Consider the following 18,184-nt stretch of genomic DNA (forward strand, 5'->3'; position numbering starts at 1 on the left):
TCGAAATAAAATTATTTACAGATTCCAGATTGTTGCCACATGCTACAGTGACTCGTAATTATTTACCGTTAAGAATACCATTTTTTAAAAAGACATTGAAGTCAAATACTTTTAAACAGCTTCTTCTGGTTGATATCTATATCTAAGTTGCCGGCCATAACGACAGTACAGCGGAATTTGACTTTAAAAGACTTAATATACGATACAAAATGAAGTTAGTTTGAGGCGTACACGGTAGATAGTTAAGCCTAGGAGTTATACTAATAGAACGGACTGTATACGCTCCTAATAGGAATCATACGATTCCCAGAATGAGATGACGTAAGTCAGAGAGGATGGTGGTTAAAAGTCAATTGCCAGACAATTGATATCATCAGTTGTTTTTCCTGATCTTATATGACTACATGAAAGAAACCATTCCAGATGACTTGCAGCACACTACACATAAACAATGGAGTTCAAAGTCATAGACATTGATCCCCAGTAATTACCATTGACCCCCCTCGTCCGCGGGGGCTGGTCATGGCCGACAGTTGCACTGTGAGGGTATGAAGCAGAATAGCAGGCGCCTCCGGCCAGCCGTTTTATCTCTACCTCGCGGATATGTTGAAATATAAAAGATATGTTTTAGAAATTGCAAACGATTTTGTTGTTTCAACCTAGAATCCATTTTGTCATAAATTGTTGTTGTTGTTGTTGTTTATTAGTTTTATCTCATTGTATTAAATTATATATATTAATAATATATATATATATATGGGTCCCTGGAACGCTATATTAACATTATACAATGTATATATATATATATGGGTCAAAGAAGTAATATATTTCTTTGCCCCATATATATATGTATATATATACGTAAGTGCTTAAAACTGATATACAGATAAAAAAAACTATATATGTGTTATTAACATACATCCAGGTCAATACTATACATATGTTTATAACAATGTTCAGGTGAATATTATATATGTTTATAACAAATATACAGGTAAATACAATATATATGTTTATAACATATATACAGGTAAATTCAATATATAGGTTTATAACAGATATACAGGTAAATATAATACATATATTTATAACAAATATACAGGTAAATATTATATATATATGTTTATAACAAATATACAGGTAAATACAATATATATGTTTATAACATATATACAGGTAAATTCAATACTTATGTTTATAACAAATATATACAGGTAAATATGATATATATGTTTATAGCAGATATACAGGTAAATTCAATATATAGTTTATAACAGATATACAGGTAAATATAAGACATATATTTATAACAAATATACAGGTAAATATTATATATATATGTTTATAACAAATATACAGGTAAATATATATATAGGTTTATAACAAATATATAGGTAAATATTATATATATATGTTTATAACAAATATACAGGTAAATATATATATATGTTTATAACAAATATATAGGTAAATATTATATAGGTTTATAACAGATATACAGATAAATTCAATACATATGTTTATAACAGATATACTGGTAAATATTATATATATATGTTTATAACGAATATACAGGTAAATACAATATACATATATTTATAACAATGTTCTGGTAAATATATATATATGTTTATAACAGATATACAGGTAAATACAATACATACGTTTATAACAAATATACAGGTAAATACAATATACATATATTTATAACAATGTTCTGGTAAATATGTATATATGTTTATAACAGATATACAGGTAAATACTACATACATATGTTTATAACAAATATTCAGGAAAATACAATATGTGTTTGTGTTTATAACAGATATACAGAATAGTGAAATAAACCATTGTATGTTTACAGTTGTGATGACCTTTCCCACACGGGAAATCGATGTCATGTTTGTTGAATTAAGACTACGCCCCTCATACAACTGTGACCTTTGGCCCAATCCACCATTTATGCACGATATGCAAGGTTGGAAACGCAGACAAGAAAATATATGTATGTACAACAGCAATATACATGTTCTATTTATAGTCAACATTACAAGCGCACGCAATTAGTAAATGAAACATATTCATCTCGCTTCCATTTTGTACAAATAACGTCGATGACAAACTTTTCCTTACAAATATGTTCTGGGTTCTGGTCATTGATTACAGTTGCTGTAGGTGTTGGATAAGTCGGATAATGTTTTATTGAGCTGTTACCAAGATTTCAAGATTTTTCAAGATTTTAATTGATACACTCAGACACATGAATATGTGTAACATGAGGACATTTGTGACAAACAATAGAAATAAGCATGACAAGATGGATACATACAGTACATAATACAAGTAACTACACATGTAAATATAGATATACATTCAAATCAAAAGCATCACCTTTCTTAGAAACAGTGCTAGATTGGTCATGATTAGGATATTGCAATTTTTCAGCAGACGTTCTAATTTCGGCATAGTTGGATTTTTGAGAAAGTAGTGAGGTTCATGTTTTTTCCTAATACAAGTGATTTCTTCATTTTGACATTTAAACAGATAGTGAGATTCGTCCCCGATACTACTAAAACATAAATTACACATCCTATTTTCCCTGGGAATACCATGCCATCGTCCAGTTTCAATGGGGAATTTGATATTTGAAGTACGCAATTTTGTGATAGTGATTCTATTCTGATCTGACATCTTTGTTTAAGATTATTCTGCAGCAACTCATGTTTGAGAACAGTTGCGATGTTTGAAGTCTTAACACAACATTTGCATGTTGTTCTCTTCGCTACTTCGGGCTGTCTGTATTAATGTTCAAGTTTCGTATGATATTTGTTACAATCGGACTATGAACTCGGTATTTAGATACCGATATAATTAGTTTAGGAACTTAAGTACATGTTTTATAAACACACGAAGTCTCGTAATTCATTCGTAAAATGTAGAACCACATAATCCGACGGGAACACACTTCTGTCACCATAGATGGCAACCCTCCCTTGGACGGTTCTGTCACCATAGATGGCAACCCTCACTTGGACGGTTCTGTCACCATAGATGGCAACCCTTCCTTGGACGGTTCTGTCACCATAGATGGCAACCCTCCCTTGGACGGTTCTGTCACCATAGATGGCAACCCTCCCTTGGACGGTTCTGTCACCATAGATGGCAACCCTCCCTTGGACGGTTCTGTCACCATAGATGGCAACCCTCCCTTGGACGGTTCTGTCACCATAGATGGCAACCCTCCCTTGGACGGTTCTGTCACCATAGATGGCAACCCTCCCTTGGACGGTTCTGTCACCATAGATGGCAACCCTTCCTTGGACGGTTCTGTCACCATAGATGGCAACCCTCCCTTGGACGTTTCTGTCACCATAGATGGCAACCCTCCCTTGGACGTTTCTGTCACCATAGATGGCAACCCTCCCTTGGACGTTTCTGTCACCATAGATGGCAACCCTCCCTTGGACGTTTCTGTCACCATAGATGGCAACCCTCCCTTGGACGGTTCTGTCACCATAGATGGCAACCCTCCCTTGGACGGTTCTGTCACCATAGATGGCAACCCTCCCTTGGACGTTTCTGTCACCATAGATGGCAACCCTCCCTTGGACGTTTCTGTCACCATAGATGGCAACCCTTCCTTGGACGGTTCTGTCACCATAGATGGCAACCCTCCCTTGGACGTATTGCTTTCAGGAAAGGATCAACATCCTGCCGGCTTACATATGAAGCTTAATAAAAGAGCAAGACATTTTCAACTAAGATTCTACCATAAAGTTTCATCCCATTTGCATCATTATTGTGCATATATTGTAAATACTGGCCAATATCATATCTCGCATTACCAGCGAGGCAAATGTCTGCATCATGGCATTTCAAAATGGTTGGATATATGACCGTATTCCATAGGCCGGACAAAACACACATCAGGTGAATTCACAGCATTACATAACAGTTTCGCACTAAAACCCATTCTCTTGACGTGCACTACATACTAAGCTGTCCAGGATAAGTTTATTACAATCTCCTCCAAATGTTATTATCATAAAATTCCTTTTAATGAATAGGCAGCATCAAGCCTGGTGTTCATTAGACACCTGGTATTTACAGGTAGGTAATGGTAAGTGTAATTAATTGTACGATAAGGGTCAGACACGCCTCCTCTACTGCAGTAGGTCTGGTATATCTCAGATTACACAATCTGTAATGATTAATCTATGCTAGAGTGAAAAAGTCAGATCGCTCCGTCATTGCCAGTAAGAAAACTATATAAGAATATACATACTCGCAATTTACCTCATTGTGACAAACTAACATGTTCGAAATAAAAATGTCAAATAATTTCTTATAAATCAATACTATAAGAAATGTTGAAGAAACCGGAAACTTCATATATGCAATAGTACTTTTCTAATTATCCAACATAAAGAACTAGATATATAGTATTGACATGCGGTTTTAGACCAATACACTTAATCACATCACTAATTAAACGATGAGTGTTTGAATTGATAGATATCCAAAACGATCCCGTTTTTTCATGTCGGCATGATAACCTTTGGGTTCAAACTCTAGGGGCCGATAACCCTTTCAAACCCTATCTGATATACCTGACGTATATTTGGTTCCATATATCCGGAACCTTTTGACACTATCAGAATTCTACACAATTACGTACCCGGGAGGCCTCTACTACCTACGCTTTGTCAATTGGACTATATTTTGAAACAACAAACAATCATATACCATGTTAAGTAGTATGGTTTTAAGCTATTATTGTCACCAGTGCCAATTGCATTTATTATAAAAAAAAAAACGAACATAATATCAGTACCCGTCTATACGTAATGCAAACGTGATTTGTGAGAATGACACCATAGTCCGTCCAACTAGGGTCGTCCCCAACAATGACAAGGTCGCTGTCTACTGCAAATCGTGACACCCCTAAAAATTGTGTTGGCATATCTAATACATGTTAAATACGATAATCTCTTATGAATTACGTAACATTTTAAAACAAAGTTTTGTTCTTCTAACTGACACCGAAGTTCAAAGTTCATCAGAACAATCTGAGATTAACACGTCTATCCACGTTAGACAAAGGATATTGGGCTACGTCGGATATGTTCATTCATATTTCTGTATAAATATCCGACAGGAGACATCCATTCATAACATCTAATCCTAGTCGTGACTAGAATGGGAAGAATACCCCAATCTATTTATAGACTACACCCGACCTCAGGTGTAGATTTCGGTACGATAATGTTTGGTATTTCTAGAATTATTTTGTTGAATTGTGAGATTCAATGTTCTATTCACTGGTGCCCTTTGACCTCTCCACGTTACCAATCAACTAATAGAGTAAGTGGCCTTGGAGAAATAGACCTAAACCTTACACTCTCTTTGGGGAAATAATTTAGTGACTTGCAGAATTATGTGTCAAACGCCTGACCTCGTACATCTGAGCAGTGTATCTATTGAAGTTAGTTCGCTGACCGAAATCTAATGATGACTGTCACAAGCTGTGTAGTAAAAGCTTTCCTTTCCAAGCATTTTTTTCCTCGTCTGTCAGAATTTTATAGCATCGTGTTTTCTTGTCAGTGCTCTTCACTTTTACAATTGGTTTCTACTTCGTTTTTGACTATCTATACGCCGTGCATGCTATATATATATGTCTGGTAGATTCAGCTATAGGTAGATTAATTTTAACTCTCTCTTTATATCTTGTAGGTTCAGCTAAAGGTAAATTGATTTTAGCTCTCTATGTATGTCGTGTAGGGTCAGCTATAGCTCGGTTAATTTTTTTCTCTGTATATATATATTGTAGCTTCAGCTATTGGTAGAATAATTTTAACTCTCTTTATGCCATCGTATTTTACATGTTGGAACATACATAACTCCCACAATTCCTCTGCTATGTTTTTGGCAATAAAACAACAAACACTTTGGTTGTCGAAAATTGAGCATTTATTAAAATGCCAGTTATTTGTTAATGAACTAAAAAAGATGGGGGTTTCTTACTTTATTCTTTATTTCTTTTCTTTATTAGGTCCATTGTTACACTCTAGTTCCATTGTTACACTAAAGTTCCATTGTTACACCCTAGTTCTCATACGTGACATAACCTTGATTTGACGTGTATTTACCTGGGGGTGTTATTAACCAAACAGAAGACGCCTATCCTCGCGGAACACCCGGGTGTATTTGTATTGTTTCAGGGGTGTCCATACAAATCTGTGTCGTATGTTGTTTTATTTATTTTGAGTTAGTGTTTGGTTTTAATGATGGAATTCTCTGTTGTGTGTTTTTAAAGAAAATGTGTTTTTACTGTAAGATCTCGTGGTTCTAGACCTTGGGCCATTCTTCTCTTCCTACCAGTGGTAAGGGTTTTCTTCATATAAATGTTGTTTACCAAACCCCAATTAGAAACCAAAACTCGGGACCCAACCGTTTTTTGGAAGGAACCACTTTTGACCATCTCGTACACCCCCCAAGGTTATATCTTTGGCCACACTTATTGTTACCATCTCACACACTTATTGTTACCATCTCGTACACACGTATTGTTATCATCTCGTACACACTTATTGTTACCATCTTGTCCACACTTATTGTTATCATCTCGTACACACTTATTGTTACCATCTCGTACATTCCTCTTGTTACCATCTCGTACACAATTATTGTTACCATCTCGTACACGCTTTTTGTTACTATCTCGTACACACTTATTGTTATTATCTCGTACACACATATTGTTACCATCTCGTACACACATATTGTTACCATCTCGTACACACTTTTTGTTACCATCTCGTACACACTTATTGTTACCATCTCGTACACACTTATTGTTACCATCTCGTACACACTTATTGTTACAATCTCGTACACACCTATTGTTACCATCTCGTACACAGTTATTGTTACAATCTCGTACACGTTTTTTGTTACCATCTCGTACACACTTATTGTTACCATCTCGTACACACGTATTGTTATCATCTCGTACACACGTATTGTTATCATCTCGTACACACTTATTGTTACCATCTGGTACACACTTATTGTTACCATCTCGTAATACTTATTGTTACCATCTCACACACTTCTTGTTACCATCTCGTACACACGTATTGTTATCATCTCGTACACACTTATTGTTACCATCTCGTACACACGTATTGTTACCATCTCGTACACACTTATTGTTACCATCTCGTACACACTTATTGTTACCATCTCGTACACGCTTTTTGTTACTATCTCGTACACACTTATTGTTACTATCTCGTACACACATATTGTTACCATCTTGTCCATACTTATTGTTACCATCTCATACACACTTTTTGTTACTATCTCGTACACACTTATTGTTACCATCTTGTCCATACTTATTGTTACCATCTCGTTCACACGTATTGTTACCATCTCATACACACTTATTGTTACCATCTCGTACACACGTATTGTTACCATCTCGTACACACTTATTGTTACCATCTCGTACACACTTATTGTTACCATCTCGTACACACTTATTGCTACCATCACGTACACACTTATTGTTACCATCACGTACACACTTATTGTTACCATCTCGTACACACTTATTGTTATCATCTCATACACACTTATTGTTACAATCTCGTACACACATGTTGTCACCATCTTGTACACACTTGTTGTTACCATCTCGTACACACGTATTGTTATCATCTCATACACACTTATTGTTACCATCTTGTACACACTTATTGTTACCATCTTGTACACACTTATTGTTACCATCTCGTAAATGGGTAAAAATATAATAGAAAAGGTAGAAGGGGAGAGGCATTGAATCATAAATTCAATTTATTTGGTAAATATAGAAGGGGAGGGGCATTGAATCATGAATTCAATTAATTGGGTGAATATAGGGGGAGAGACACTGATTCGTGAATTCAATTATTTTGGTAAATATAGAGGGGGCGAGGCATTTATTTACAAATTAAATTAATGTAGCAATAGTGTAACCTCGATATAACGCCTTCGTTTAAATCCAATAAAACCTAGATACAATACCCTGATTTTAAATTATCTCTTACTGTAATATATATATTAACGAAGCATTTGTTCATTTTCTTAAACGTTACCTCGATATGTTGCCGTGCTCATAATACCGCCTTATTTGGTGTGACAAATATTAACAGTAGAACGGGGTTTCTTACAACATTGGTAATCGTTTGACAGATAATAACTACTACAATGGTAATCGTTTGACAGATAATAGCTGTACTACAATGGTAACCGTTTGACAGATAATAGCTGTACTACAATGGTAATCGTTTGACATATAATAGCTGTACTACAATGGTAACCGTTTGACAGATAATAGCTGTACTACAATGGTAACCGTTTGACAGATAATAGCTGTACTACAATGGTAATCGTTTGACGGATAATAACTGTACTACAATGGTAACCGTTTGACAGATAATAACTACTACATTGGTAATTGTTTGACAGATAATAGCTGTACTACAATGGTAATCGTTTGACAGATAATAGCTACTACAATGGTAACCGTTTGACAGATAATAGCTGTACTACAATGGTAACCGTTTGACAGATAATAGCTACTACAATGGTAACCGTTTGACAGATAATAGCTGTACTACAATGGTAACCGTTTGACAGATAATAGCTGTACTACAATGGTAATCGTTTGACAGATAATAGCTGTACTACAAAGATAACCGTTTGACAGATAATAGCCACTACAATGGCAATCGTTTGACAGATAATAGCTGTACTACAATGGTAACCGTTTGACAGATAATAGCTGTACTACAATGGTAATCGTTTGACAGATAATAGCTGTACTACAATGGTAACCGTTTGACAGATAATAGCCTACTACAATGGTAATCGTTTGACAGATAATAGCTGTACTACAATGGTAACCGTTTGACAGATAATAGCTGTACTACAATGGTAATCGTTTGACAGATAATAGCTGTACTACAATGGTAACCGTTTGACAGATAATAGCTGTACTACAATGGTAATCGTTTGACAGATAATAGCTACTACAATGGTAATCGTTTGACAGATAATAGCTGTACTACAATGGTAACCGTTTGACAGATAATAGCTGTACTACAATGGTAACCGTTTGACAGATAATAGCTGTACTACAATGGTAACCGTTTGACAGATAATAGCTGTACTACAATGGTAACCGTTTGACAGATAATAGCTGTACTACAATGGTAACCGTTTGACAGATAATAGCTGTACTACAATGGTAATCGTTTGACAGATAATAACTGTACTACAATGGTAATCGTTTGACGGATAAGAACTACTACAATGGTAATTGTTTGACAGATAATAGCTGTACTACGATGGTAATCGTTTGACAGATAATAGCTGTACTACAATGGTAACCGTTTGACAGATAATAGCTGTACTACAATAGTAACCGTTTGACAGATAATAGCTGTACTACAATAGTAATCGTTTGACAGATAATAGCTGTACTACAATGGTAAACGTTTGACAGATAATAGCTGTACTACGATGGTAATCGTTTGACGGATAATAACTACTACAATGGTAACCGTTTGACAGATAATAGCTGTACTACAATGGTAATCGTTTGACAGATAATAGCTGTACTACAATGGTAACCGTTTGACAGATAATAGCTGTACTACAATGGTAACCGTTTGACAGATAATAGCTGTACTACAATGGTAATCGTTTGACAGATAATAGCTGTACTACAATGGTAACCGTTTGACAGATAATAGCTGTACTACAATGGTAATCGTTGACAGATAATAGCTGTACTACAATGGTAATCGTTTGACAGGATAATAGCTGTACTACAATGGTAATCGTCTTGACAGATAATTAGCTGTACTACAATGGTAACGTTTGACGGATAATACCTACTACAATGGTAACCGTTTGACAGATAATACTGTAGTACAATGGTAATCGTTTGACAGATAATAGCTGTATACAATGGTAATCGTTTTGACAGATAATAGCTGTACTACAATGGTCACCGTTGCAGCAGATAATAGCTGTACTACAATGGTAACCGTTTTGACAGATAATAGCTGCACTACAATGGTAACCGTGTTGACAGATAATAGCTGTACTACAATGGTAACGTTTGACAGATAATAGCTACTACAATGGTAACCGTTTTGACAGATTAAAAGCGGGATACAATGGTAACGTTTTTTACAGGGAAATTTTGCTACAATTTGGGAACCCTTTGAAGATAATAACTTTCTAAAGGAACGTTTTGGGTAAAGGGGGTTTTCCAAAGGTAAAACCCTTGAAGGTAAACCACTCCAAAATTTAATGTTTTTTTTGACCGGTTTTTGGGGTTTTTTTGTTAAATTTCTGGGCCTTTTTGCCCGTTTGTTCCGGTTTTTTTCTAATCCAAACAATTTGGGGAAACTTGACCAGATTGCGGGGGGTTTGGGAGGTTTTTAAAAAAAAAGGCTTATTTTTAAAGGGAAAAGTTGGGCAGATAATTTTTCTTTTTCAAAGGGGAAAAAATTTAAAATAAAAGTTTGAATTTGTTTAGGCGATAAAAGTCTAATTTCCTACCTTGCATAATTGCTAAAAAGGTAAGTTTTTCAAAAAACCCCCTCCAATTGGAATCTTAAGGTTGGGGTTTAAAAATAAGTTCCTGTTGAAAAAATGGGAAGTTGGAAAAAACTTGTCCTAATTGGGTTGTTTACGTTTAAAAAACCAAGGCCTTTGAAGTTAGTTTTACTACCCTGGCCTTTGAAGTTAAAGGGGCACTTAAAACCCAGGTTGTAATGTCTTAAATTTGGGTTTTTACTAATAGCCCCAATTGGGGTTTTTAAAAAGGTAATAAAGTTAATGGGTGGGCCTTTTGCCCTAATAGCCCCTAAAAAGGGAATCAAATTTTACAAAATAGCCCCTTTTTAAATTGGGGTTTGTTGTCAATAATCCCGTACTAAAAGGGAAGCTTTGCATAATAGGGCCCCAAAAGGTAAACAGTTTGTAAACCCCGTTCCATTGGTAAGTTAAAATTTCACTACCCTTTAAACCAAAAAAATGTCTAAAAAGGTTTTTACTTTAAACCCGTCCCAATGGAAAGTTCGTTGTCACTACCCTGGGCCTTTGAAAATAAGTTTTTACTACCCCAATTAACCTTTGAAGTTAGGGTCCAATTAAACCCTTTAAAATAAAAACTGAAATTCATTGGGCCCCTAATTTGTCCTAAATTGGTTAAAGTTTTTTGCTATAAAAACCCAAGGGCCTTAATAAAATGTCTAAAAAGGTAACCCCCCGCCTAATTGATAAAAGGGCAGTTTTACAATAAACCCCGTCCCCAAAAGGTAAAGTTTTTTAAAATAAACCCCGTCCCTTAAAATGTAAAGTTGCAATAAAGTTCTAAATTTTAAACCGTTTGGCAAAAAACCCCGTCAATTTTAAGTTTTGGGTAAAAACCCTAAAGGTCCTTTGAAGTTTAGTTTTACTACCCTGGGCCTTTTGAAAGGTTAGTGACTCAAATTTTCCTTTTTGGGTTATTTTCTAAAGGTTTTGTTACGAAATAGCGTATTATTAAAGTTTAAGTTTTTTCAATTAATAGTTCCAAAATTAAAGTTTGCAATTTAAACCCCATCCAATTGGATTGTTTCGTTGTTCAAATTAAACCCTTTTTCCAAATGTGTTAAATTGGGAAACCCCGTAATCCTAATAAAGGGCCGTTTTTCAATAAACTGTCCCAAAAGGAAACTTTATGGTAAACCCTTTTCCTAATTTTACAGGTAATACCCCAATCCAATTGGGGCTTTGCAATAAACCCCGTCCCCAAAAGGATTTTGAAATTTAAACCCCAATCCAATTGGAATTCAAAAATGGTCTTTAAAACCCCCGTCAAAAAAAAAAAAAATTTTGTTCTCTAAGTTTGGTAAAACCCCCGTCTCAATTAAGTTTGAAAATTTATATGTCCCAAATTTTAAAGTTTTGCAGAAACCCCGTTTTCCAAATGGTCCGTTGGTAAAAACCCCAAGGGGCCTTTAAGATATGCTGTTTTACTACCAAAAGGGCCTTTTTTTAAAATAAAAGTTTGTTTCAAATTTAAAAAAGTTTTGAAGGGTAGGGGACTACCCTGGGCCTTAATTTTTAAGTTAGTTTTAATTTCATGGTAATTGTTACGTTACTTTCCCCCAAACCTTTTAAAAAATGCTTCCTGGGTTGTTCAATAAATAGCCTTAATTAAATTAAAATTGTAAACTACCCTACCAAAAAGGGTTGGTAATCCCCCCTTTTGAAGTTACTTGTATACCTGGGCCTTTGGGAAGGAAAATTTTACTACCCTAGTTTCCAAAAATAATGTCTAAATTTTTTAAATTTTCAGAAAAATAGCTGTTTCAATAAACCCCCGGGCCTAATTATATGAAAAGGTTTTCCCCGTTTAAAAAAACAGTTGAAATTTACCCCAAAAATTTTAAAGGGGGTAAAACCCCTTTTTGAAAAACCCGTCCAATTATTTGTCGGGTCAACTCCCCAGTCCTAATTTTTTTTTTTTGTTTGTTCTTTCCTTTTTTGGTTTTAATGTTTTTGTTGTTTTTACCCTAATCCTTTAAAAAATTGGGGTTTTTTAGGGGGGGTTATTTATTTTAAAGGAAAAGTTTTGTTGGGCCTACCCTAAAGGGCCTAATTGACAGGGGCTTTGGGGGGTTTTCATTTCCCTTGGTTTTTAAAAAAGAAAATCCAGTTGTAATTCCCTTTGGGTTTTAATTTTCTATTGGGGAGTTGTTTATACCCAGCAATTATAGGGGGGGGTCACCTTCCCCCGTCCCAAGGGGGGTGGGGGAGGGGCACCACTTGGGCCTAAATTTATGTTTTAGTTGTAATACCCCAGTTTCCAATTTATATTTTAATTTCACTCCCGTCCAATTTATGTTAGTTGTCCCCAAAACCCCCGTCCAATGAAAGGTTTGTTGTCATTTCCCTTTGTCCTAATTTTGTTAAATTGTTCCCCTACCCCAAATAATTTCATTATAGGCATTTTCCAACTACCTTTGCTTTTGTTCCCCCAGGTTTTTTTTCAATTTCCCTTTGTCCCCAATTGAGGGCTTTGTTGTCATACCCCAGTCCTTTTTTTGAATGTTAGTTGTCAATACCTTTCCAAAATGAAAAGTCTAGTTCCAAATTTCCCTAGTCCATAAATTTTGTCTAGGTTTTCACACCCCTTTTCCCAATTGAAAGTCTAGTTGTCAATACCCCCGTTCCCAAATTTATATGTCAGTTGTCCCCCTACCCTTTTTCCCAAATTTTAAGGGCAGTTTCCCCTACCCTAGTCCCAAATTTATTTTGTTAGTTTTCACAACCCGGGGCCTTTAGGTTTATATTTTAGTTCCAAAACCCCCCAAATTATTTTTTATTCCTAGTCCCATTATTTTGGTCCCCCTTTTTTTACGGTTTGTTTGAATTACTTGTTGTCATAATTTTGTGTTGTTTTATTTTTGTTAAGAAGAGAATGTGGGTATTTTTATTTAGTTGTATAATATTAATTGATTTAAGGTTGTTAAATTTCCCCTATTTTTTGTTGTTTTAATTCCCAAAATTTTTATTTATTTCCCAATGTTTTAATCTGGGTTTTATAAAAGTTTTTTTATGTGTTGTAAATTAAAAATGTTGGGGTTTTCCAAATTAGTTTAATTATATTGTGTTGTTTTTTTAAAATGTGTTGGTTTCTAATATTAATTTTTGTTTTTTGGGAATAATCCCAAAATTTTTGTTAATTGTATTGTTGTTATAAGTTTTGTATAAGATATATGTGTTAGGAATATTTTTTATTTTAGGTTTCCCCCCTTTTTTTTTAATATTTTGTTGGGATAATACCTTTTAAAGGTTGTGGTATAATTATATATTGGTTTTATAATTTTTTATTTTGGGGGGGGTTTAAATTTAAAAGTTGTTGTATTAATAGGGGTTTTAAATATGGGTTGTAAAAACCCCGTTGGGGATAATTTTATTTTTGTAAAAAATGTTTTGGGTTTAATATTTATGTGTTGTATAATATCTATTCGATGTATAATATATATGTGTGGTTTAATATATATATGTGTTGTATTATATATATATATATTTGTTGTATAATATTTATGTGTTGTATAATACTTATGTGTTGTATGATATATATGTGTTGTATAATATGTGTTGTATAATATATATGTGTTGTATTATATATATATATATTTGTTGTATAATATGTATGTGTTGTATAATATATATGTGTTGTATTATATATATATATATATTTGTTGTATAATATTTATGTGTTGTATAATATATATGTGTTGTATATTATATATGTGTTGTATAATATATATGTGTTGTATAATATATGTGTTGTATAATATATATGTGTTGTATTATATATATATATATATATATTTGTTGTATAATATTTATGTGTTGTATAATATTTATGTGTTGTATAATATATATGTGTTGTATAATATATATGTGTTGTATATATATATGTGTTGTATAATATATGTGTTGTATAATATATATGTTGTATAATATATATGTGTTGTATAATATATGTGTTTTAAAATATATAGGTGTTTTATAATATATATGTGTTGTATAATATATATGTGTTGTATAATATACATGTGTTGTATAATATGTGTTGTTTAATATAAATGTGTTGTATAATATATGTGTTTTATAATATATATGTGTTGTATAATATGTGTTGTATAATATGTGTTGTATAATATATATGTGTTGTATAATATGTGTTGTACAATATATTTGTTGTATAATATATGTGTTTTATAATATATATGTGTTGTATAATATGTGTTGTATAATATATATGTGTTGTATAATATATATGTGTTGTATAATATGTGTTGTACAATATATTTGTTGTATAATATATATGTGTTGTATAATATGTGTGTTGTATAATATGTGTGTTGTATAATATATGTGTTGTATAATATATGTGTTGTATAATATATATGTGTTTTATAATATATGTGTTTTATAATATATATGTGTCGTATAATATATATGTGTTGTATAATATGTGTTGTACAATATATTTGTTGTATAATATATATGTGTTGTATAATATGTGTGTTGTATAATATGTGTGTTGTATAATATATGTGTTGTATAATATATGTGTTGTATAATATATATGTGTTTTATAATATATATGTGTTGTATAATATGTGTGTTGTATAATATATGTGTTGTATAATATATATGTGTTGTATAATGTATGTGTTGTTGTATAATATGTGTGTTGTATAATATATGTGTTGTATAATATATGTGTTGTATAATATATATGTGTTTTATAATATATATGTGTTGTATAATGTGTTGTATAATATATATGTGTTGTATAATATATATGTGTTGTATAATATATATGTGTTGTATAATATATATGTGTTGTATAATATATATGTGTTGTATAATATATATGTGTTGTATAATATATATGTGTTGTATAATATATATGTGTTGTATAATATATATGTGTTGTATAATATATATGTGTTGTATAATATATATGTGTTGTATAATATATATGTGTTGTATAATATATGTGTTGTATAATATATATGTGTTGTATAATATATATGTGTTGTATAATATATATGTGTTGTATAATATATATGTGTTGTATAATGTGTTGTATAATATATATGTGTTGTATAATATATATGTGTTGTATAATATATATGTGTTGTATAATATATATGTGTTGTATAATATATATGTGTTGTATAATATATATGTGTTGTATAATATATATGTGTTGTATAATATATATGTGTTGTATAATATATATGTGTTGTATAATGTGTTGTATAATATATATGTGTTGTATAATATATATGTGTTGTATAATATATATGTGTTGTATAATATATGTGTTGTATAATATACATGTGTTGTATAATATATATGTGTTGTATAATGTGTTGTATAATATATATATGTTGTATAATATATATGTGTTGTATAATATATATATGTTGTATAATATGTGTTGTATAATGTGTTGTATAATATATATGTGTTGTATAATATATGTGTTGTATAATATATGTGTTGTATAATGTGTTGTATAATATATGTGTTGTATAATATATATGTGTTGTATAATATATATGTGTTGTATAATGTGTTGTATAATATATATGTGTTGTATAATATATATGTGTTGTATAATGTGTTGTATAATATATATATGTTGTATAATATATATGTGTTGTATAATGTGTTGTATAATATATATATGTTGTATAATATATATGTGTTGTATAATATATATGTGTTGTATAATGTGTTGTATAATGTGTTGTATAATATATATGTGTTGTATAATATGTGTTGTATAATGTGTTGTATAATATATATATGTTGTATAATATATATGTGTTGTATAATATATATGTGTTGTATAATATATATATGTTGTATAATATATATGTGTTGTATAATATATATGTGTTGTATAATATATATATGTTGTATAATATGTGTTGTATAATGTGTTGTATAATATATATGTGTTGTATAATATGTGTTGTATAATGTGTTGTATAATATATATATGTTGTATAATATATATGTGTTGTATAATATATATGTGTTGTATAATATGTGTTGTATAATATATATGTGTTGTATAATATGTGTTGTATAATATATATATGTTGTATAATATGTGTTGTATAATGTGTTGTATAATATATATGTGTTGTATAATGTGTTGTATAATATATATGTTGTATAATATATATGTGTTGTATAATATATATGTGTTGTATAATATGTGTTGTATAATATATATGTGTTGTATAATATGTGTTGTATAATGTGTTGTATAATATATGTGTTGTATAATATATGTGTTGTATAATATATATGTGTTGTATAATATATGTGTTGTATAATATATGTGTTGTATAATATATGTGTGTTGTATAATATATATGTGTTGTATAATGTGTTGTATAATATATGTGTTGTATAATATATATGTGTTGTATAATATATATGTGTTGTATAATATATGTGTTGTATAATGTGTTGTATAATATATATGTGTTGTATAATGTGTTGTATAATGTGTTGTATAATATATATGTGTTGTATAATGTGTTGTATAATATATATGTGTTGTATAATATATATGTGTTGTATAATGTGTTGTATAATATATGTGTTGTATAATGTGTTGTATAATATATATATGTTGTATAATATATATGTGTTGTATAATATATATGTGTTGTATAATATATATGTGTTGTATAATGTGTTGTATAATATATATGTGTTGTATAATATATATGTGTTGTATAATATATATGTGTTGTATAATATATATGTGTTGTATAATGTGTTGTATAATATATATGTGTTGTATAATATATATGTGTTGTATAATATATATGTGTTGTATAATGTGTTGTATAATATATGTGTTGTATAATATATATGTGTTGTATAATATATATGTGTTGTATAATGTGTTGTATAATATATGTGTTGTATAATATATATGTGTTGTATAATATATATGTGTTGTATAATGTGTTGTATAATATATATGTGTTGTATAATATATATGTGTTGTATAATATATATGTGTTGTATAATGTGTTGTATAATATATGTGTTGTATAATATATATGTGTTGTATAATATATATGTGTTGTATAATATATATGTGTTGTATAATGTGTTGTATAATATATATGTGTTGTATAATATATATGTGTTGTATAATGTGTTGTATAATATATATGTGTTGTATAATATATATGTGTTGTATAATATATGTGTTGTATAATGTGTTGTATAATATATGTGTTGTATAATGTGTTGTATAATGTGTTGTATAATATATGTGTTGTATAATATATATGTGTTGTATAATGTGTTGTATAATATATATGTGTTGTATAATATATATGTGTTGTATAATATATATGTGTTGTATAATATATATGTGTTGTATAATATATATGTGTTGTATATTATATATGTGTTGTATAATATATATGTGTTGTATAATATATGTGTTGTATAATGTGTTGTATAATATATATGTGTTGTATAATGTGTTGTATAATGTGTTGTA

At 31.0% G+C, this 18,184-nt stretch overlaps 1 protein-coding gene across 1 annotated transcript in view; it reads left to right on the plus strand.

The window, feature by feature from the left end:
• LOC117336726 (ovarian abundant message protein-like) overlaps nucleotides 1–18,184 on the plus strand; it is a 29,012-nt gene that overhangs the window by 2,925 nt on the left and 7,903 nt on the right. The window contains exons 2-3 of the mRNA XM_033897340.1: nucleotides 2,940–3,683; nucleotides 4,068–4,110. Of these exons, the coding sequence (XP_033753231.1) occupies nucleotides 2,940–3,683; nucleotides 4,068–4,110 (787 nt within the window). The remainder of the gene's footprint in view (nucleotides 1–2,939; nucleotides 3,684–4,067; nucleotides 4,111–18,184) is intronic.

Source organism: Pecten maximus, chromosome 10 (genome assembly GCF_902652985.1).
Source record: "Pecten maximus chromosome 10, xPecMax1.1, whole genome shotgun sequence".
NCBI classification, from domain to species: Eukaryota; Metazoa; Mollusca; class Bivalvia; order Pectinida; family Pectinidae; genus Pecten; species Pecten maximus.